Source organism: Neodiprion pinetum, chromosome 2 (genome assembly GCF_021155775.2).
Source record: "Neodiprion pinetum isolate iyNeoPine1 chromosome 2, iyNeoPine1.2, whole genome shotgun sequence".
Taxonomy (NCBI): domain Eukaryota; kingdom Metazoa; phylum Arthropoda; class Insecta; order Hymenoptera; family Diprionidae; genus Neodiprion; species Neodiprion pinetum.
Genome location: NC_060233.1, coordinates 697,691 through 719,669, shown reverse-complemented (window position 1 = coordinate 719,669; position 21,979 = coordinate 697,691). Strand labels below are relative to the sequence as shown.

Below are 21,979 nucleotides of genomic sequence, written 5' to 3'. Positions count from 1 at the left end.
GACGCTTGAAATACGCCGGGTGTCGTTGCGTGTTTTATAACTTACTTGCGATATAGATCTCGTCGTATTTTTACCAGACCGTCGATCCGTACCTCGACATTCCTCGAGCTTGTCTGTGCGTCGAGACGTTGCTGGAACATTTCGCAAATCGTCAATTAATTATCACGGAATCATGGGAGAGTTGGCAGACCAATTTAACCATCGTTGAAGAATGGAAAATCCAACGGGAACGAAGTCTTGAGGAAAGCAACAAGGTGACAATAATTATCATTTGTTTAATAAAGTAGTAAAGTGGCTTGCTGACTGGAGATGAGAAAGTAACAAAGTGTCTTTACTGACCTTCAGACTCTCGAATGGGTTTCAAAGTTTGGAGATGAATTATATCCGGTGATCAGCTCAGACTTGCCAAAGGCTTCCGAAATTCTTAAGGACTTGGAAGTCTCTCGAGCTACGATTCTTTCAGAGCTACGGAAAGCGGTGAATGAATTGAACACGAGAATGAAGAGCGTTGATGCTCTCTCACAAAATGGTATTCAGAATAATTATTGTAATCCAATGAATTAGTAGCATAGAAACATTGTGATGAATTTTTTATATTCGTTTTTTAGACAATTCAAAACAAAGTGCGGAAATTCGAAGGAAACTATCTGACGTTCACGAGCACCTGCAGACAACGACGACGGAGTATCAGATCCTTCTGGAAATGTTGATATCGATATTCAAAAGCTTGGAAGAGGTGAGTTCACACGAATTAACATCAACGTTTTTGAGGCTTCTTCGTCATAGATATAAATATTTAAAATGGTTATAAACCTGAACTGAAAATGAATTCTAGGTAGAGATACAGCGAAAACTTGTCGACGAGAAACGCCAGGCATCCACCCAAGTACCGAAAACTATTGCCGAGGTTGAGGATTTAATCTCGAAACACAATGCCAAAAATGAATCTATCAGCGAAATTATCAAATTCATCAATTCTGAGTCTGAACAAGCCATTAAAAGAATTGAATACCAGGTATGAGTTGAAAAATTACTTAGGTAGAATGATTTTCTCCAGGTGGACTTCAACCAATTTTATAATATGAATGATTTATTTTTTCAATTTGACGTATTTGTCAGGTGGTTATAATGACCTAGAGAATCATGTCTTTGCAGGAACCTACAGAGGCGGCATTGCAAGATATTGATAAACTGAAACGAGTGACGGAAGGGGAAGAATCGGCGTGGAAGAGTTCGTGGACGGAAAGAAAATCGCAGTTGGACGAACAGCTTCAATTGGCGATTTTCGATGCCGATCTTAGCAAAATTAATGCAAACATAGACGAGCTCAGCAGGCAACTGGGAGCCGTTAAGGGAAAATATGGTGAAAACTTAGCAGCAGCAAAATCGACTTCCGATTCCTTTGTTCAGTTCGAAAAAACGATAACGGTAAAGCAATTCGAGTATATTCGGTGAACTCCGGATGATGGAATTTTATTTAATATTCTGTTAACAGATCTTGGAGGAACGAATCGAGACGTTCATACGAACAACAACGGAAACGATCACCGAAATTTATACACTGGCTCCCAAGCTCCGTCGCGAACTGTCGGATCTTGAAGAAAAGTGGAGCAACCTTAAGGAGAAAGTAACGGAGACGAAACAGAGCGCCGATCTCAGCGTGGAGTACTTCAAGCTTCTCGAAGAAGCCGAAGAGTGGTTCAGGGACGGCAGCAAGCTCTTGGTAACGATCGCCAGGAAAGCCACGTCTGTCAAAGAGCCCGAGGACGCAGTTGCTCTCCTCAACGACGTCGATACTTACCTCAAACCTGGCGAAGAAAAGCAGGAGAAACGAATCGAAAAAATACGAAAACTGTCTACCGAAGTGTTCGGTCAGTCCGCCAAGCCACGTTTTGTTTCCCTTCCACTATTAAACGTTGAAAATAAAATATCAAAGAACACGACCATCTTTTTCACAGGTACCGAGAGACTACCCCAATTCAGCAAAGTCATCGTGGAGAACCGAGAGATGCTGGACTCGTTTAGCATCGTCTCCTCCGAGCTTTACACTCTTGTTCAGAACTTGAAGAACGCTGAAGACCTTCGTGACAAGCTGAAGAAGGAGCAGGAGGACGCGGATGCGAAGCTGAGTGCGGCCAGAGCGGAAACACTGGCTGCTCAGGTGGCCGCAGCGGAGGCTGAAAGCGCTAGACAAGTTGCGGAAGCGATGGCAGCGAGGACCGTCGAGAAGGCGGCCGTGGAAGCAAAACGGTTGGCTGAATTGGAATTGGAAAGGGCGAGGCAGGCCCAAATCGAGCGACAGAAAGCTCAGACCCCTGTTTCCACGCAGACAGACGCTCCACCCGAGACCAGGGACTCGAAGGACTCGACGGACGAGATCGGGACCCAGATTATCGAGGAAACAACAACGTCGGCCATCACGAAGGAGATTCACATTTTACAAAAGGTACATAATTTAACGGGAAATGATTTTTTCCAAAGCTACGATTATGTTGTGGTATTCCATTTTTGGATAACCGAACGACGTTTTTCAGACGGAAGTGCAAGAGGCCATACCGTTACCACCGCGTCCTTCGACTCCTCAGAGAGAGCCAACTCCGCCAAAAAAGCCAAAGATTGAGGATGACATCCCGGATCCGATTCATCCCCAGTTTACCCTCCCTCTTAACAACGCCACGATCCAAGAGGGTGAAAGGTTGATATTCGAATGTCGACTAATCGGGTTCCCTGTCCCCGAGGTCATTTGGTACAAGGACGGTATCTCGATTCAGAATAATCCAGACTATCTGACGAGCTATGAACAAGGAATTTGCACCCTCACTATCGAGGAGACCTTCGCTGAAGACTCCGCTCAGTTCGTTTGCAAGGCGTTTAATTCCGTCGGGTCCGCTGAGACCGTTGCCACTTTAACAGTCAAGGGTGAGTTGCAGTCGTTATGCGCTGTCCTGCGCCTTGTACCCTACTTCAAGTTTCCCTTGAAATGTTTCAGAAACGTCACCTGAGGAGCAGCTCAGCGCCCCGACATTCACTCGGACATTGACACCGACCTATGCAACCGAGGGTACGTCCCATAAGCTGGAGTGCACTGTCGAAGGAAACCCCTTGCCAACGGTTCAGTGGTTCAAGAACGAATCCAACATCGACAATTCCCCCGATTACGTTATCACTTACAATAACGGTGAAGCTGTTCTCAGGTTCGAGGAAGTCTTTCTTGAGGACCAGGCGACCTACACTTGCAAAGCAGTAAATCAAGTCGGTCAGGCATCCACCTCGGCCTCTCTGTCAGTCAAAAGTAAGCTACGTGAACATCTTGGGGAAAACACCTATAGAATGATTAATTGCTTTTGATTATGGTCTTCTCTTATTTTCTCTTTTTAGTTTCCGTGCCGACCGAAATTCCGTCATTCGTAACGCCACTTTCCAACGTGATGGCGAGGGCTGGACAAAAAGTGAAACTAGAGTGCGAGGTCAAGGGAATTCCACCGCCAAATCTGAGCTGGACTCACGATGGAAAGTTCATTAAGGAGACTTCGGACTTGAAGGTAATTCGTTCGATTAATCTGAACTGGATTTTCGCAAGCTTCTCGGACGAATCCAGGTAACAACAATTTTCGTAATTCCAGATCGAAACTCAGGGCGGAAAATCGGTGCTGACAATATCGGAAGCCTTTCCGAAGGACGCCGGAACCTACGTCGTATCGGCCAGAAATCTTGCCGGTGAGGCTACCAGCTCCTGTCACGTATCGGTAAAGGGCAGGATCCCCAACGAGACCAGCGATTCCGAGACAAACTACGACATCGAGCCGGTCAAACCCCGGATTCAATTGCCGCTAGAAAACATCGAAGTTAAGGAGGGCCAGCCAGTCCGTCTTGACTGCATCATCGTCGGTCAACCCGAGCCGGAAGTGAGTAAAGGGACGGTAACTCGGTGAAAATTTTGTGCCGTTAGACTGACTCTCGATTCTTAGGTGATTTGGTACCACAACGGAGAGCCAGTCAAGGAATCCGCCGACTTCCAGTTGCTTTTCCAGGGCGATAGGTGCACCCTCATTATTCACGAGGCCTTCGTCGACGACGGGGGGAACTACAAGGTGGTCGCCATAAACTCGGCTGGCGAAGCTTCGAGCGAGTGCGTCTTGTCGGTCGTTCGTAAGTAGAGTCACCTTGAAGAGCCTTATTCTCCGATTTCAGTTTTTTAATTTTGGCGATGTATGAAATGTGTGTTTTCACATTGGTCACCCAATTTCTGAAATGATTTCTACGGATCACCCGGTACGTTCAATGTCTCGTCCGTTTCTACCAACACAGCTGTAACTCCTGAGGTGGGTGCGGATGCAGAGGCAGAGGCAGTGGCAGAGGCAGAGGCGAACCCCAAAACTCAGGTAGAAATTGTCGAGGCTGGTTCTCCACCCAGGTTTACCAAACTGTTGACCGATTTACTCGTTGCCGAGGGGGAGAAGAGTGTGTTCGAATGCGCCGTGACCGGGGAGCCGAAGCCAGAGATCAAGTGGTTCTTGAATAATAAGGAAATATCTCCCAGTGATAGGATTGAAGTGAGTTGTCTGGTGTTTAATTCCTTGATAAGATTAGTACTCAATGAATGATTACATGACGCAGATCAAGGACGGGGAGTTCGGTACCTCCATCCTCGAAATATCGCGAACGCTTCCGGAGGACAAGGGCAACTATATTGTTAAGGCAACGAATTCCCTCGGCGAGGCGAAGGCGTTCGCTCATCTGATCGTAAAATCGCTCGGTGATTTGCTGCAGACGAGTGAGGAAATGGTGCAGATGGAAGAGAAGCTCGTCGCTCCGACGTTCAAGGAAATATTCTCCGACAAGATCGTCACCGCCGGAGATACCACAAAGTTCGAGTGCATTGTTGTCGGAAAACCAACGCCTAAGGTCAGTTTATCGTAATGAATAAAATGAAGAATGTGACAGATGACCGCAAACTGATTTCTTCCTTGTTTGTTCGTTTTGTAATCTCCTGGCAAACGTTACTGCGATTTCCGGCATGAATCGTTGGGTTCCCTCTTTTATCAGACAAGTATCTTGCCTCCGTTTCAATTTGTTAACTGACTTATGGCATCCGGTAATCCTTTCAAGATCACATTAACCCAAAATCTTCTTTGAGCGCCTTTGGCGCGAAGTAAAGACAGGTCTGATGGATAGTGGTACCCTAATTCAAACGGATGCCAAATGCACGATCTTTTGGATCTTTATCTTTATCCCATATTAGCGCGAACTACCAGTCAGAGCAAAGTTCGCGATCATGTCGTTTGACTAGTCTACCGGACTCTATAAAATAATGCAAAGTGACAATTCAACGGACTCGCTGTAAAAATACAATACGACATGTATCTGATAGTCTTAATAATCCTCGTCGTTCTGGTGAGTTTAAAATTCATAACACAAACCAAAGTTGAACATAGCTTCTCTCTGTCGTGATTTGATCTTTTGTACGAAACTTTGTTACTTATGATATCGGTTGAAAGAAGAGGAAGAGCAAAGAAAAACTTTCGTCATTTAACAAATTTATTATTTGAAGCTGCGGGTTTCTTGGGCTTGATTCAAAGAGCGTATCGCAATCGCATCCGACTCTACGTATTTTCATTGACGTCGAGGGATCATTAATTATAGCTCGGTAAACGGGATTTAAAAATAAACGGGCTATTATTAATACCAATTAAAAAGAACGTAACCGAAGGCTGGCTGTGACGCGATATTGTAGATATACATGCATGAGTGCGGCTGACACAATTTTCGGTGTTACTAACTACTTCATTATCACAATGACCGTAAATTTTCTTACCAAATTGTGCTGATTAAGAAACGAGCTGATTCATGGAACGAGGATTTCGATCACTCCGCGATTGAATTAGCTCTCCTCTCTGGGCCCAAATTGCTTAGCTGTCAGCAATCGCATTACGGTTAGTTATTCGAGAGGTTGATTGGCCATGTGGCTGGTCAGGCTTGATAGTCTGATACTATGCATACCGAAGTCAATTCCTGTATGTGCACTAGGGTGGTTCATTTTCTAACTTGTTTCTATGATGTCACACGAAAAATTTGTGACAAATACTGAAAAAAAATTGTCGTAAAACCTGGAGGAGGTAGGAAAATATTTAGAGGCTGCTACCAATCATTGTGATATTTTTTATTCTTTTTTATGAATGAAATGAACCCCCTAATCTACACTCGATGACGCACTAATACTCCGGCAACCGCAATCAATTTGTCAAACAATCAAATTATTCTCGACTTTGACTCGATGACAGTTTCGGTCTTTATGTACCTGAACAGAATTTCCGGCGTCCTCGAATTCGAACACTACATTACCATTGTCCGTCAACCACGCAGTTTCATTGATCGTTTTTCCCATGTCAAACTCGTGGCGTACCTTATATAACTAATTTATTATCCTCGCATACAGACCCAGTGGCTTTTCAATGGTCAGCCCGTTTGCGGCAAAGGGTTCCTCGTCTCAGTGAGCGGAGATCGCCAAGTATTGACAGTTCCGGATGCCCAGGATGGTCTGAACGGAACCGTGTCTTGTGTCGCCGAAAATAGTGCGGGAAAAGCAGTCTGCACCGCCTCTCTCGAAGTCTGTAAGTTTTTTTCAGTTCTTCTTATCGTCCATTCGTTTTATTTGGTCATTTTAGCTGGCGGGGTGTTTTCGCAACAACGCTAATTCATTTGGAACAAAAATGAGTGGAAGATGATTCGTAAGGCGGGAAGTACACCCGGTGATGTGCCGAGAAATCCAAACGAAGGCAAAAAGGCGAAAGATGGTTCAGCGAGTCTTTATGCCTGCAGATGCAGAAATAGCGTAAAGAATATTGAGTATAAAATATAAACGACATGAAAAAAGTAACGGCGCGCGTCGGGAGTGAGGAGATAGTTATTAATATATTTCCAGCTGCTACTGCTGCAGGCGATAAAATGAAGCGGATTTCGTATCTTTCAATACGACAAAGTACGTGTGTGAAGATTGGTGGAAAATTATTCTCGGGAAAATTGGGCTAGTATTGCGAGCAATTATTTGATTCTGATTTGATCATCTGATCGGAAAGCAGAGCGTAGTTGTCGAAATTGGAATTTGCATCTCAGAGCAGCTGGGGTGAAAAAGATGGGTGTATTTTTATATTCCGCGTAACCAAAGCTTCCGCTGCAGCTAGTTCACTCGCAAAAATGATCTTCATAGGACGCGTCGCTGTGAATCACGTCTAATCCTGAACCCGTTGACAACGCAAAGATTGCAGCGGGGAGTTAATCACTCATCGATTTGATGTACACCTGGTTTCAAAATTACAAAGTTTCAAAAGATTTTAGGGGTTTCAAAAAATTTCGAAAGATTTCTGAAGATTTCAGGGATTCTACAGGATATCAAAAGATTACAAGAGACTTCATGAGATTTGAAGGGATTTTTTCGAAGGAAAATTTGAGAGATTTCAAGAGTTTTCATGAGATTTCACAAGTTATAGAAAGTTTTCGGAAAAGTGTACACCAGATTTGATGAGTGATTGACCCCTCGGATTGCAGCCTGACCTAAAGTACACGGTTCGATATAAGAATTCGAGAAGAAGGACTGAGCTGAGAACCGAAATAATCGAATCAGTTCTCGAATCTCCGAAACAGAAAGCTTAGCACCCCATTTCCGTGCTTGAAAATTGATCGCGTAAGTTTGACGATGAGGCGACAGATGAAAACTGTCGCGGAAAGATCGTTTCGCCTGGTAGGCGACTTTGGCGCATCTCCCACCGGCCCACAGGTGTCCAGAATATAACAAAAATAGGTCATTTACTAGTTTGCAGATGCGTCCGTCAGTCACGTCTGCTTCGACTGGCTGCCTCAGCGTTTCCGAATCGAGGTGAATAACTTCTAATCAGTCCTCGTCGCGGATCCTACAGTCTTGTACCTACAATTATTTCGCAAATTTCCTGCATGGGACTCGAACTTTTTACGTGGCTCCGTCGCGACGCCAATTCGTGGTGGGGGGCTGGGGCGACCAGTGGGCAGTAAAGACGATGGTGGAAGTCTAAGGCTTGGGTAGTGCCCGACGCACACAGAAATGCGTTATTTTTGTCGGCACAAATACCTACCCCGCCTCGATCTCGGCAGTCGTGGGTTCGCGCTAACTCGAAACTAAAGTCTGACCGCTGCGGATCGGCTATCGCCGATTACTGAGGTGAGTGAATACCCGACTGCACCGGGCTTCCGACCCCCTGCTTTGAGATATCGGTGGATATCGTTCCCTCTTCGTTTTTGCTGGCTCATCTTCCCTCGCACCGTGTGAAAAACGCTGAAACGCAGTTCTGGCCAAAAGTTGAGCAAACTTGGACGGACGAGTACAAAAAATAACCGAAAACTAAATTATCGGCCTCGGCTTAAGCCAAGGTGTAACAAATCGATTTCTGGATCTGTACCGAAGCGAGTTACGTTGTGTTTTAAGCTCGAATGGAATTTACACAGTATATTTTACGACTTCGCTTTCTCAACCGTGTTACCACCAACGTATTTTCTCTCTTGAATTATGACAATTTTCGGCTGCGGGGGTCGGTCGGAGAGGAAGTGTGACACCGAACAAATGCAAAGCTGATGCTAAATTTAGCACGATCTTTGTGCATTTGAACTTTTAACAGTAGCTCAACGAAAATAGCCGAATAGCATAAATTGAATCGGAGACTTGATTCCGGGCTATGTGTGCTGATTGTTCTTTGTGTGATATGTGCGATTCAGAGGCTAAGGAGGCGTATTTTTTTGTCGCCCACACAGATCAAGTGCCGAGTTGATAAATTTTCTACCGCTTTACATCGAATGACCATTCTTTATGCAAGCATATCCTATTATACACGTCGCACTTTTATGACTATTTGTAGGCGAAAACGAAGAAATATAAAGGCTGGCTGATTCAATCTGCCTGGAGTCCTATGTGATGCCAAATTTATTGCGAAACGTGGGACGAGACTATTTTGGGAATTATCGAATCGCCCTCGTTCCGAAACGTGATAATCTTCCAGTTTCTCTCTCTCGCCAAACGCGCAAATTACTTTGTTTTCAAATCGTCTAGGGGACAAATTTTGTGCAATAAAATAACTTCATGATAAGTTTTCCTCGATTTCTCAGGCTCTAAAATAAACTTTTGCAAAAGCGTGGGGAAGCAGTTGGATGAGCAAATCGGCTCGTCTTTGTAAAAATTTGTGACTCACGGTTGTGACATCAGGAGTTACGGCGTACTGGACTGTCCTTTGACCAACCCAGGCCGCAAATTCGAAGGGCGCAATCTGTCAATGGATAAATGAACCATGTTGTCGCTATCAGCAGTCACAAACGAGTGGGCTAATAAATAAATCTCGTTAATTGACGTTGGTCAAGATGGGAAAAATCTCTGCGTGTCCGACTTGAAAATGTTGAACTCGGTACCAAGGGCGGTTATTTTCCTTTTGCGGCTTGTCAATGCGGTTATAAATATTGTCGCGATTGACTCATCCTGACAAAATGTGCAGACGAGCGTATCGCGAGGAAAAGAAGAGCGATTGATCGTAGCGTGATATGTAAATAAAGACAGTTACTCATCCCGAAATTAGCGACGACGGTTTTATTTTTACCACCAACGAGATGCAGAAGAGGTTTGAGTCACTTCTGCAAAGAATTAATTCTTGTATAAGACGATAGGCGTTTTAATATCAAGGGTGATGAAACGTGTCTAGGGGCCAAAGGTTATTGCCGATCTATTGATATCTCGATTATTCATTCGCAGGCAGTGGGGCGAACGCTGCAGAGGAGAAAGAGGTAGCCCTGGTCCAAATCCCAGCTGACGAAATGCAGTCGGTTAACAGTAACGAGAAACACTTCTCGGCGGAGACGTCGAAGGAATTGGCCGGTTCTCAGAGCACCATCACAAAGATGTCCTCGACCGTCACTCAGTCCTCGTCGTCGCACACGTCCAGCGTTAGAGAATTCTCATCGACGACTTCTTCCTCCACGATTCCCGGCCAAGCTCCGACGAGTGTCTGCGTAAAGTCGACCAAGCAATCCAGCGAACTTTCTACTTCAGAAAATGGCGGCCCTCCTGTGGTTCAGGTGAAACTTCATGGTTCAGGAGGAGTTTTTTATTTTCATGTCGTCCAGACCCTTTCGTGATATTTCATTTTCCCCTCGCAGTCCCACAAGGTGGAGGAATTCGAACGAATATTCCAGGACAAACCTGGCGAAATACGACAAGAGAAAACTGTGATTGTGTCTAAGGATGAAGACCTGCAGAAGGAAAGCAAAGTCATCGTTCATAAACCGACTCGAAAAAATGTTTCACCCAGGTTCGTTTCGCCTCTCACGGGAATGATCGTCGACCAAGGAGCAGATGTTGTTATCGAAGGCATAATTGACGGTGAGTTTTTGATAAATTATTACTCTGATTCTTATAATTTTAATAAAAGTACCCAGTCTCAAGTGTTGTCGATTTTGTTTCGTCATCTATTCGAGGCGGAAAATAATGATCAACATTAAAAAATACTCGCTATGTGCGCTGAACGGATTGCTTTTATTTTCTACAACAAGGTAGCTCTTGTTGCGGCGTCACATAATTTTGAACCTCGGTGAAAATTGGATCCGTATTTCAGTCGCTGGGATGTTCAGAAGTTTGTCAGCAGTTTCTGCATTTGTCTCTTTGCCAAAAGTTTGAATGTTGTAGCTAATTGTGACAGAATTTTTTTTCACCGTCTTTTTATTTCTTATTTTTCTTTTCTTTACTGTCCAACGTTCTCTTTATCACTTGCTTTACGAAGTGCCAGTGGCGAGTGAAACCTGTGCTCTAGAAATATTATGTTTAAAACATTATCCGTGGTACGAAGTTTTCCAAATGCGGCACGCTTGATTTGATTTATTTGGTAACTTTCACTCGCTACAAACAGGAAGTGACCATTTCGATTTTACTACAGGTTTTCCGCAACCAGTTGTTACCTGGTTGAAAAATGGTCAGGAGTTGAAAACCAAGGATGGAATAAAGATCACCTTTGAGCACAACCACGCTCGAGTGGAGCTCAAGAACGTTAATGTTAAAGACGCTGGGCGGTATACCTGCACAGCAACAAACGACGTAGGAACTGCGAGTAGTACCGCTGACCTCGTTGTCAAAAGTACGAATATTTCCGGAAACCAAAAAGAAGCGTTATCGCATTTTCAAAACCATTGAATCCATCCCTTATTTTAACCTGTCGCCTTTTCCAAACAGAGACAATCTTCCCACCCGTGTTTGGCAGACGTCTTCAAGCGCAGGTAGTGAAGAGAGGTGACCGAGTAATAATGGAGGTAGAAATTACTGGTAGCCCTGAACCAACTGTGACGTGGTACAAAAATGACGCGGTACTAAAGGACGGAACCACAGGCATCAGACTGAAGAACCAAGGCAACTGCTACTCGCTGATTCTCGAAAGAGGTGCGTATCTTGACTCCATAGAAATCTAGTTTCTGGCGTTTCTAATCCTGAATCATCCGGTCTTCTATAGCCGAGAAGGAACACGCTGGAAAATACATGGTGCGTGCTACCAACGCGGGAGGTGAAGCCCAGAGCATCGCGGACTTTGCTGTATTCGAACCAACGCCTGACACGATGGTCGAGGTCCATAAAACGGTTGTCTACGAAAATGTGAAGCAAGAGGGAATCGTCCAGGTGAGTTTTTGATACTAGATGGGAAGTAATTTGTTGGGGGGGGGGGGGAGTATTATGGTTGTGACAAGCTCCGTTAAGAATAGCGGGAATGAATATGTTCTACTTATCTAGCCGGGCAGTACGAAGGGTGAGAAACCCGCAGCTAATCTGACAGCAGAGCACATCTCGACGACGACGATACAGCCGAGCGCTGGACTTGTTGGCTTGACCCCATCCTTTTCCCCCACTTCCGATTCCTCCCTAAGAACGACACAGGTTATACAGACGATCCAGCCGTCCTCCGAGTCGAAGTCGACTCGATCTGAGACCATATCGTCGGTCGTAGAATCCCACCAGAGCGAAATGAAGTCCGAGCAAAAGTTCCACATGAAACTCGAGCACAAGACACCGCCGATTTCGATGCCGCAAAAGGCGCCGGAAGTCTCCTCGACGACGACGAACATCGTGACCAAGGTGACCAAAGATGACTTGGGCACCGTCGAGGAGAAGACGATGGAGGTGATCGAGAACGAGAACGTCGAAACATCGACTATCGCGAAAAAGGACGCGCTTAGCTTTTTCGAGTCGAAATCGAAGGAGGTTGAAAACCTCCCCAAGGGTCCGAAAGAAATGATAAAACTCCACGAGGAATCCGGGGGGCCAGCGCTTGATGTGAAGGTGAACAAGCTGACCCAGAACTACGAGCGCAGCACGAAGTACGAGGAGGTGAAGAAGCCGGAACCGGTCCCCGAATTTCAGACGACAAAGAAAGCGGTTCAGGACATCTTCACCAAGATCGAACGAGGCTCGACATCGAGGGGCGTGGAGAATAACCTTATCGAGTTTCCTTACGAAGGCTACAAGCTTCCGCCTCTCGAGATAAAGCAGACCATTCTCGAGGACGTGACCGCTTCCGGTTCCCCGATCCACGGCACCCTCACTATATCGAAGCTTCAGGCCCAATCGGAGAGCGCTGAGGCGATGATGTCAGGGTTCACCCTGGTCCCGGAACCACCTCCGGAAATCGGATACATGCCGAAGGTCGACGCGGCGAAAAAAAAACGCCCTGATTTGTCGGTTAAAATAAAGCAGCTAGAGGAGTCCCACAAAAATTTATCCCCCCTTGAAGCTCCAATTGGCGGTGTTAGGATATTCCCATCCCCAGCGCCGAAATTCGAGCCCAAAATAGAAACCCCGAAACCGCAGCCCCCGAAGACCATCATCCCCCCGCCCTTCGAGCTCGAGAAAAAAGAGGTTATCGAGGAGGTGTGCATGAAAAAATGTGTAAAATCCGAACCCCCGAAATTTGCCTCGACTCCGTCAGCACGACCAGCTTCCCCGAAGCTTGCCTCCCCGGGTCCGTTTGGCCAGACCGACACGTCCTACACCTCGGATTTTGAGACGCGTTCCCACGTGTCGACCGACCTTTCAGAGTACAGATGTCATTCGGTGGCGTCCTCGGGTCTCGCAGAGCGCCCGACGTCGCCAAAGCCTTCGGCGGACGGCATAGCGATGGAAAAATCGTGGGCGCGAAAGCATGTTGAATCGAGCAAAAAATCCTGGCCTCCACAGCAGGAGCACGTCTATTCCCAGAAGCAGTGGGCACCGGGTCAGGACATAAAGACTTCGTCACACGAGACGAGCCACGAAGTGAAAGAGACGCCTTCGGGCGGGCTCATCTCCACGAACATCGAATCGTCCAGCTCGATGGAAAGCAAGTCATGGAGCACGCGGGAAGAGCACGTGTTCAAGACAGTTTCTCATCCTGCAGCGACTCCGGTTCCACCACCGAAGCCGGTTCCGAAGCCGATAATCTACAACGCGGAGACGATCAAGGTCGACCACAAGGTCAACGCTGTTGAGGAGAAATCAATAAAGGAGAAATACACATCGGAGTGCGACGTCCATCGCACGGAATCTACCGAGAAAACCATAATCGAGGAACATGGACTGCGACCATCCACGGTTAAAAACACCTGGCCGCCGGGTCTCGGAAAATCCGAAGAGCTGAAGGCGCCACAGCTGGTTAAGAGCTTTGCTGCCAAGCCCGTCGTGCAACTGTATCACCTGGTGGAGTCCGAACCCGAGCTCCAGCCGGGACCTCCACCGGAAATCGGCTACGTTCCCGGTCCCATCGTGCGTGAGAAAAAGGTCGAAAAAATCGAAAAAACGCTGGAAATGAGCATTGAGCAAACTCCGAGTAAAATACCGCCGGGGGCCATTAGGATAGTGCCTCCTTGTGCGAACGTTCCGGAACCTTCGGCGCCGCCGATTCCGCCGAAGGATGCTTATGTGGCGCCGCCACCACTTCCGACGAAGTCTCAGCCCTTCAAACGGTTCCCCGATTTGGACCCTTTCCCTTACCAGCCGGACGCCGGGACACCAAAGGTCGCGAAGGTCCCACCACCACCGACACCATCGAAGTTCGTCAAGGGCGAGTTCACTGGCAGTGACTACGAGTCCGACTTTGAATGTTCAACCATGTCCAAGTGGCGTGCTTACGAAAGCGACAACGATGCGCCCAGGTACAGGAGAGTCAAGGCCCCAGTCCCGAAGGGCCCTGCAAGGCCGAGATCCACCGAACCCGAGCCTCTGCCTCCTTCGAGCTTCGAGGTACCGCCACCAGACTTCACAGGACCACCACGGCCCATTGTGACCAGGGAGTACCAGGAAAAGTCGTCGAAAAAGACGATGACCCGGCACGAGAGAGACCTCAAACATCAGCACACCATCCAGTCACCACCTGATCTCAAGCCTGGATCACCGCCGATCTTCGTTCAGCCCAAGGCACCGAAAACCCCACCGATTTTGGCTCCGAAATCGCCAACGAAGGTCAAGCCCGAATCTCCAAAGTTCAAGATCAAGAGCTTCCAGAAGGCCGAGAGTGGCTACATGGCCGACACTGACGAGCCCTTCCAACAGCACTCGGCATCCACGGTGCACAAGTCGTTCAGCAAGCACGAAGGTTCCTCGTCCCACTCAGAGTCGCACACTTCCTACTCAGAGTCCCACTCACACGTGATCAAGAGCCAGGCGTTCAGCAGTAGCAAGAAGGAGTTTAATTCCTTTACCGACAACCTGCCACAGGTCCAGCAGCAACAGTCCTGTTTCCTCGAGAAGACTACCTCCTCAGGCGGAACTGGTTCAACTCAGTTCAAACCTGCCAAGGTTCGAGATGTGTGCTCGGTCGATGTTTTTTGTTTATTTTCAATTTCTCACACCTCCGATTCACCTTCACCTGCTTGCGTACCCTGTTCCAAACTCCTCTGAGACTCGGAAATTACCCTTAACAGCAAACTAGGCCATTAGAACTACGCGAAATTGTTATTTTCCGTGAAATGAACTCTTCGTTTATAGTGGAGATGATCAGCATGTGGTGTAGAGATATGCACGTCGTAGTTTTAAGAAGGTGAAAATTTGGTTTCACCGCAAGCTTGCAATTTTATTTCATTTTCTAATGGTATGACGCATGATTTTATCACACGGAATCGACGAAAACATCTCCAGCTATTGTTATGTGATTTTTTCAGGAGACGGTGTACACTATAAATCAGAGCAGTCAACAACAGCACAAACAGGAGACGAATTCGGGACCGTTCCCGTACAAAACAATTCCTGTGAGAGTAAGCCAAGGTACGAGAGCGCCGCCGCCTCCTAGTCCTTCAAAATTCATTAAAGGAGAATTTAGGGAAAGTGATTATGAGAGTGACTACGAAGGCAGAATACCACCAGTGTGGAAGCCACACGGCTCTGACACCGACGAGTGCTCTTTTAAACCAGTCAAACCTAATCTAGTCGGTCCAGGTAATCAGTAGTCGTGATGGAAAAAAAAGAAGAAAGGATGTTGTAAACTGTTGCGTAAAATCGTCGGGAATTAACCTTGATGTTGTTTTTATGACGACAAATTTTGACGAGAGCATAATTTTTGTTATGTGGCATATCATGGTCAATATTTTCACTTGGAGGAAATTCATTTCTCGATCACATTTACTCGAACAATACTTGTGCCATTATAAAATATTAATCCTTAATTACCTCACACTCTTACGTATTTATCATCAACTTACTCCTCTCGCATATTTGTCATTTGTCATTATTGTCAATATCTGCAATTAACCCGCATCGTTACCGTTGTCTTGTTGTAGTGGAAGGAAATGAACAGTCATTTTCCCTCCTAAAATGATTACCTACGATTTTAATCAATCTTCTCTCAGTTACCGAAATATTAATTTCCCATGGTAAACAATTTCTCACCTTTGGGACACACAAAGACACGCAAAACTCATGCAGTCATTTTCAAACTCTTGTCACGTTGTTCAATTCCCTGTGAAACTTCCTTAACCCATTGTGAATCTACACTGTCGAGTATAAGAGATAGCGGAGAATTTGGTTAAAATTGAAGGTGAAGGCTTTTGATGTACCTGGTTGAAAATTTGAGTCGTTTAACAAGACGGTAAAACGATTCACTCTCTGTACCACCCTAATCAATGACACTATTAACATCACCATACCAAATTTTGTGTTTTTTTCTCATGTAGGTAAACAACAACAACAACAACAACATCAATATCAACAACAACAACCAGCCAAGACAGATCCCCTACCAACCCCACCCACTGTGTTTGACAACCCTCCCACATACTCTGGTCCACCTCGTCCCGAATTCAAAACATCCGACAGATCTGCGATGACAGTAAAGGTAACAAAGGATGCTACACAGTTCGAAAAGAACCAACGCGTGATACAGAAACCGTCGCCGATTTCGCCTCAGCCAAATCTCGAGCTCATAGTCGCAACGCCAGCGAAACCAAAGTCGGTTTTGCTTCCCGGTTCGCCGCCAGTTCTGGGTTACGTCCCACCACCGACCAGCCACGACCGTAATCAGCATCACCAAACCTTCTACGAAGCTCGAACTGGAGTGCCGTTCCACAACGCGGTTGGAACGGAAACAAAGAAGACAGTCCGCATGGACGAGTCGACGGAAAACACCCGGAGAATCGTTACCGTCGAACAGACCAGCCGAGTCATTAAGTTTGGAGAGAATTCGCAGAACCTGCGGAACACGGAAAAGCAAGGCGGGTTTACCAGGCAGACCAGCAACTCCCAGAAAGGAAGACACAGCGTGCCGACGCCGACGAAATTTGTTCAAGGTCAGTTCAGGGAGTCCGACTACGAGAGCGACGCGGACATTCGCATAAAGCCAAAGTGGGCACCGGCTGACAGCGACACCGAGGACCTTCATTACCGGAAAGTTCAGCCGCCGAGGACCGCGAGGTCTTCGAGCGTACCGGTTCAAGGTCAGAGGGTCGAACGTGTGGTGACCCCCATGGAATTTGACACTCAGCCACCGCTGATGCCGCAGCCGACTTCGTTCGCTCAGCATCTGAACGACGTTACCGCGGAAAAGAAACGACTCCAAAGAGTCGAGGAGATGAGAAAGAGATTCGATTCTCAGACGAAAATATCCAGGCAACAATCCCACGACTCGTCTTTGCAAGGACAAAATATCTTGAAGCCAGGATCACCGCCGGAATTTGGCTACGTTTCGAAGTCCGACTTTAAACAGGCCGCAAATAGTAAGAACCCGATTGGCAAAAATACACACTTTAAATTATCTTCGATTGTACTGATAAATTGTTGCAATGATTAATTGTTATTTTTTTTTTTTTTTTATTTCGTACCATTTGTTTTACTCATGCATGTTTTAGCTATGGCTTCGAAACACATGAATGACATGACATCGAGCTTTAAGTCCAAGACCGAAAAATTTGTCAAAGATATCGCGACTGATATGAGAAAGAAGCCCATATTGAAACACGCTTCGGATGATCGATCTCCAGACACAGACGATCCACAAGCCTACAGAGAAGAATCCAGACTCGCACAATACGGTAACTTCTGCAGAATTCAATATCGATCTTCAAATCCAGCTAAAGTTCCAGCTACGTGAAAGAAAAATCGAAAATAAAAAATACAAAAATTCGACGAATCAAGATTTTCAGTTTAACTTGCACCCTTTCTATTCATTTTTCATTTGCACAATTTTTCGATGTTCGCAAAAGTCACCCTCCAAGTTTCTAACACGATAGACGTACATCCTTCACCGACGAAACAATCGTGGTGCAAAATTTTTAATCTCTCCGTTAAATCCGCCACAAAACAGGGACGAAACACATCGATCCAGACACCGGGCTTATATACTTCAAGTACGATTTCGGGTACGAGTTCGGAGTGATTCTTCCGGGCGAAGGCAAGAAGACGGTGAGCAGCGCGACGAAATCGATACGCGGACAGCGCCGGGCAAGCGACATCGAAGTCCCGATAACCCACGAGTTCACGACCAAAAAGGAGAACGGATTTTCACGAGCCGCGAGCAAGTTCGAACCGACGGGAAAGTTCCCAAGTTCGAAGACGGTGAAGTGGGGCGAACCCACCTCCGAGAGTGAATTCTCCGAGGCCGAAGACTCCAAGAGCAAAACGAGACGCGGGCTCGGATTTTCTCCCGGCAAAAATCTGCAAGCTCCGAGTGTCGCGATCCCGCAGTCCACCAGGTGGCTTGGCGACAACACGCCCAGCCCAATGTCACTCAGTCCAAGCATACCGAGTCTGTCACCCCATCAGAGCAGCATCAGCGCTGGACCCCCAAGTAACGTTGACTCTGCAGGTAGAACCAACCACGCCTTCGTTTCGACGAGTTATCCCGTCTACTGGTGGCCTTTTAGTCTCGTTTTACAACCCGATACACCTCGCTGCGTTGAACCCTGCACCGCATCCTCCGTCATGCATCTTCACATCCCTGCATTGCATTTTCATTTTCATTTGAGCTTCCGTTGTATTATATCCAATCTGATGTCTTCTCGTATAGCCTGCGAGTTCTTCGAGTTGTCGTTGTGTACATGTAATCTTTGCCGGTTTATTTTCAAAAGTACCTTATACCGTGGAGACTCCGTTATAAGTCAACATCGATGCATCATGATTTTTAGACAATTTTTGTAGCTGGTTGTATTTTGAACGTGTGCCTCTTTGATGTATGTTACCTTAAGCTGGTCCGTATTTAGCGTCTTGACGAATTTTTTCCAACCCACTCCCCCAAATTAACTACAAATAATTAAAAAAATTGCCGAATTTTTTCAGTTTCTTTTACTTCAATTCTAAGAGTTAGTCCTACTTTGGGTGGGGCGGCAAAAATTCACCAACGTCCTAAATAAGGACCACCCTAATGTTACCTGTACCGATTTTCAGTTGCGTATACAGCTGAGTGAAATTTCTGTCGACGAGTCGATAGTTTTGCGGATTGTTATTTTACTCCTCAAATTACAGGATCGCCATGGCCAACGAACGGTGCTCCAACAACCAAAGAGATAATCCAGCCGTATTTGGACATTCAGCCAAAGAAAGCGCCGGTTTTTATCACGGTGGGTGTCTGACGGTCTCAGAGATTATTAACCGCGGGTGAATTCAGACAATAATTATTCGTTTTCGCTAATTTTAGCCTCTGCGAGACATCGCTGTTGTCAGCGGACAAACGGCAAGATTCGAATGCATCGTTCAGGCCGAACCACAGCCCAACATCCTCTGGTCGAAGGACGGAAGGATCATCGAGAACTCTTCGAACAACGAGATTCAGTACAGAAACGGTGTATGTCGCCTATCAATACCCACCGCCTATCCCGGTACGTATAGATTAGGTTCCTTTCGATTCGTCGTTATAAAATCCTTTCAGGTATGCGATCTCTGATGTTATAAATCACTCACATGCTTGGGAACGTTTTAAGGGGTTAACACCACTCTAACGGCCGAAAACTTTCTATTATCATTTTGATGTAAAATGGCGGTGACAGAGCCAATATTTACAGAATGTAATTCTAAAGCTACTGTAAAATTTCAAATCGATCCATGTAACGGTGTTAAAGTAATCTCTCCTACCAGTTTGAAAAAACTGGTTAGGAGAAAAATGTAATTGAAGTTTTACGTGACGATGTGGCAAAATCGAGAATTGTATTTTCTAAACATTTTTCTACCCCATAGGACCAACTGGATATTGTTTTCATGAAACTAAGATATTGTATAAGCCAGAAAAAAATCGAATTTTCCAAAATCCTAAAGTGGTGTTACCCCTAAACTCGCGAGGAAATATATCGGATAATTGCAAAGAACACGGCCAGTGAGGCGAGAGAAAATATGATTGTGACGTGATTTTCGGTTCCTCAGAGGATGCAGGAGCTTACAGCTGCACGGCGACGAACAACCTAGGATCGACGAGCACTTCCGCCACTCTACTTGTACCAGGTAACAGACGATCAGTATATAACGCAAAGTAATATCGTATTTAATTTTCTGGGTTATCGGTCAGAGCGAAATATATACTGCGTCGATGTGGAATATGTAAGGTGGTGGATTAGTGGTGAGGCTATAATAATTGTGTATAACGCTGTGTATCGCATTGCGATTTACTATTGTTACTGTAATTCTTTTTTCTCGAACACGTCGTGTTCAAACAACGTGAGATCTGAAAAAGCGATTCTATAAAGTAAACGGTCGGATTTGATTGTATGAAAAAGTAATCAACGAGCACGAAAAAACAAAACAAATGACAAAATTATTTTTGCTACTTACATGATATTGAGGGTGAATCTCGTTTTCAAAGATAGAATACATGATTTTTTTCCTTGATTCTAGAGCCTTTGACATTACCCATCGTTTCGTATTGAATACAAATTAACTATAATTTACTCAGTTATACGTTATAATAATTATTATTGTTATTGTTATTATTACGGTGTATAAGCACCGATTGGGTTGTAGAATGTTTTTGTTTTTTGTGCATTTTTGCGATGATAATTAACTGAAATGTTACACTAGTCAATGATTCAGAACTCAGTGTCGATCAAAACGTTACTTGCTGGAAGCTTCGAAAATTATGATTACGTTGCTCATGCTTTTTGTCGTCAGGTTGTGTCTCTTTTTTCGTTTAGTCTTTTGTTTAATTCTCTATACTACTTTTTTCGTTCACGTAGAATGCCTGTTCGAATGCATTTTTATTGGTGGTCGCTATTGCAAATTTTCTCATTTGAATGAATTAGAATCTTTATATCTCACTCTCCTCGAGTCTCAATTTTTATTTTCGTGTATACACACAAAAAAAAAAATATATTTTTTGAATATCGATCTACACTATTGATAACAAACAAAAATCATTGCCTGCTGCTTGACGAGGTAATTCGTATTTTTTCTTGTAATTTTTTTCCTCCTTATTTGTATTAGATATTTATATACATGTATATAACAACTTAATTGTCGCTATTCTTTGATGCTGTGTAAAATTGTGAAAGCAGAAATAGAAAGAGATTAGACCAAAAATCGTATAGAGAAATTATGTTTTCCAAAAGATAATCGGACAGCGTCTAATAATTCTCGATCACGCAAACGGTGAACAAGCTAGTCAGGTTATTTCAACAAATAAATAACCATGTGCAAGGTTGAATATGTATAACGAAAATGAAAATAACATTATATTTATGGTTTAATTTGGAGGAGGTCTTGCCTCTGTTTAAATACTCCCTACCTCCGGCATAATTGTCCTTTTGGAGCTTTTGTTATTTCTAATTGACATGTCTCTATTACCTGTTATATAGTCAGCATTGAAACGCATCTATTTATTGTAGTTATTATTCGAATAATAAAGTGTATATCACCTATCCACATATACATATACAATGGTATATTATATTATATAATGTAAATAAACAATGCTTCCTCTGCAATATAAATCACATATGGGTCTCTTGGTGTAACCGTTTATTATAATCATTATAAATAAAATTTACCTTCTTTCTCAATGTTTTCAATCCTAACTCCTAACTCGTTTGATTCCGTCGAAAGGATCGAAGAAGGTCTTTGAAAAAATCTTTAAAAAGGAAGAAATATCTTTAAAAAAGTGTAATTTTCAAGAAGTAATTCAAGGGTGAGCGAATCTACGTTTTTCTCGTTCCTCAAAGTTGACTAAACATTGGTCCCTTCGACATATAATCGAATATTCGAGTCCCCCAAGTCCGAAAACAATTTATAATTATCAAAATCTGTACAACTAACATGGGGATACTAACGTAGATCATTGTGAACATAGATCGTAGAAACTAGAATAATTTTCTATATCCAGCTTATCGTAGTTAGTTGTGAAAATTGACGAAACTATCGGTCTGGTGCATGAAAGCAAAAAGAATCCCTGCAGCAGAGAAGATCGCTGAAGTGGTGCAAGTCGGAGTAATCGAAGTGAAACTCCGTGGTCCTCGTCATCAAGTTTGGAAAATAATTAGTGTCAACGTGATT

General features: G+C 44.8%; 1 protein-coding gene across 7 annotated transcripts in view; it reads left to right on the top strand.

The window, feature by feature from the left end:
- LOC124211112 (uncharacterized) overlaps positions 1-21,425 on the top strand; it is a 53,682-nt gene extending 32,257 nt beyond the window's left edge. For 5 of the 7 annotated variants that reach the window (XM_046609844.1, XM_046609845.2, XM_046609846.2 and 2 more), the window contains 28 exons: positions 78-254; positions 346-529; positions 609-736; positions 836-1,015; positions 1,156-1,428; positions 1,496-1,871; positions 1,959-2,446; positions 2,535-2,919; positions 2,990-3,292; positions 3,379-3,542; positions 3,624-3,905; positions 3,969-4,149; positions 4,309-4,553; positions 4,618-4,905; positions 6,437-6,611; positions 9,764-10,086; positions 10,168-10,390; positions 10,941-11,138; positions 11,234-11,437; positions 11,508-11,671; positions 11,783-14,818; positions 15,181-15,283; positions 16,189-17,226; positions 17,359-17,541; positions 17,814-18,314; positions 18,971-19,065; positions 19,143-19,323; positions 19,862-21,425. In XM_046609844.1, coding sequence (XP_046465800.1) covers positions 78-254; positions 346-529; positions 609-736; positions 836-1,015; positions 1,156-1,428; positions 1,496-1,871; positions 1,959-2,446; positions 2,535-2,919; positions 2,990-3,292; positions 3,379-3,542; positions 3,624-3,905; positions 3,969-4,149; positions 4,309-4,553; positions 4,618-4,905; positions 6,437-6,611; positions 9,764-10,086; positions 10,168-10,390; positions 10,941-11,138; positions 11,234-11,437; positions 11,508-11,671; positions 11,783-14,818; positions 15,181-15,283; positions 16,189-17,226; positions 17,359-17,541; positions 17,814-18,314; positions 18,971-19,065; positions 19,143-19,323; positions 19,862-19,971 — 10,188 coding nt within the window. In that variant the 3' untranslated portion in view covers positions 19,972-21,425. The remainder of the gene's footprint in view (positions 1-77; positions 255-345; positions 530-608; positions 737-835; positions 1,016-1,155; positions 1,429-1,495; positions 1,872-1,958; positions 2,447-2,534; positions 2,920-2,989; positions 3,293-3,378; positions 3,543-3,623; positions 3,906-3,968; positions 4,150-4,308; positions 4,554-4,617; positions 4,906-6,436; positions 6,612-9,763; positions 10,087-10,167; positions 10,391-10,940; positions 11,139-11,233; positions 11,438-11,507; positions 11,672-11,782; positions 14,819-15,180; positions 15,284-16,188; positions 17,227-17,358; positions 17,542-17,813; positions 18,315-18,970; positions 19,066-19,142; positions 19,324-19,861) is intronic. The other 2 variants (XM_046609852.1, XM_046609847.2) reach the window with 2 other exon arrangements.
- Positions 21,426-21,979: the final 554 nt, after the last annotated feature.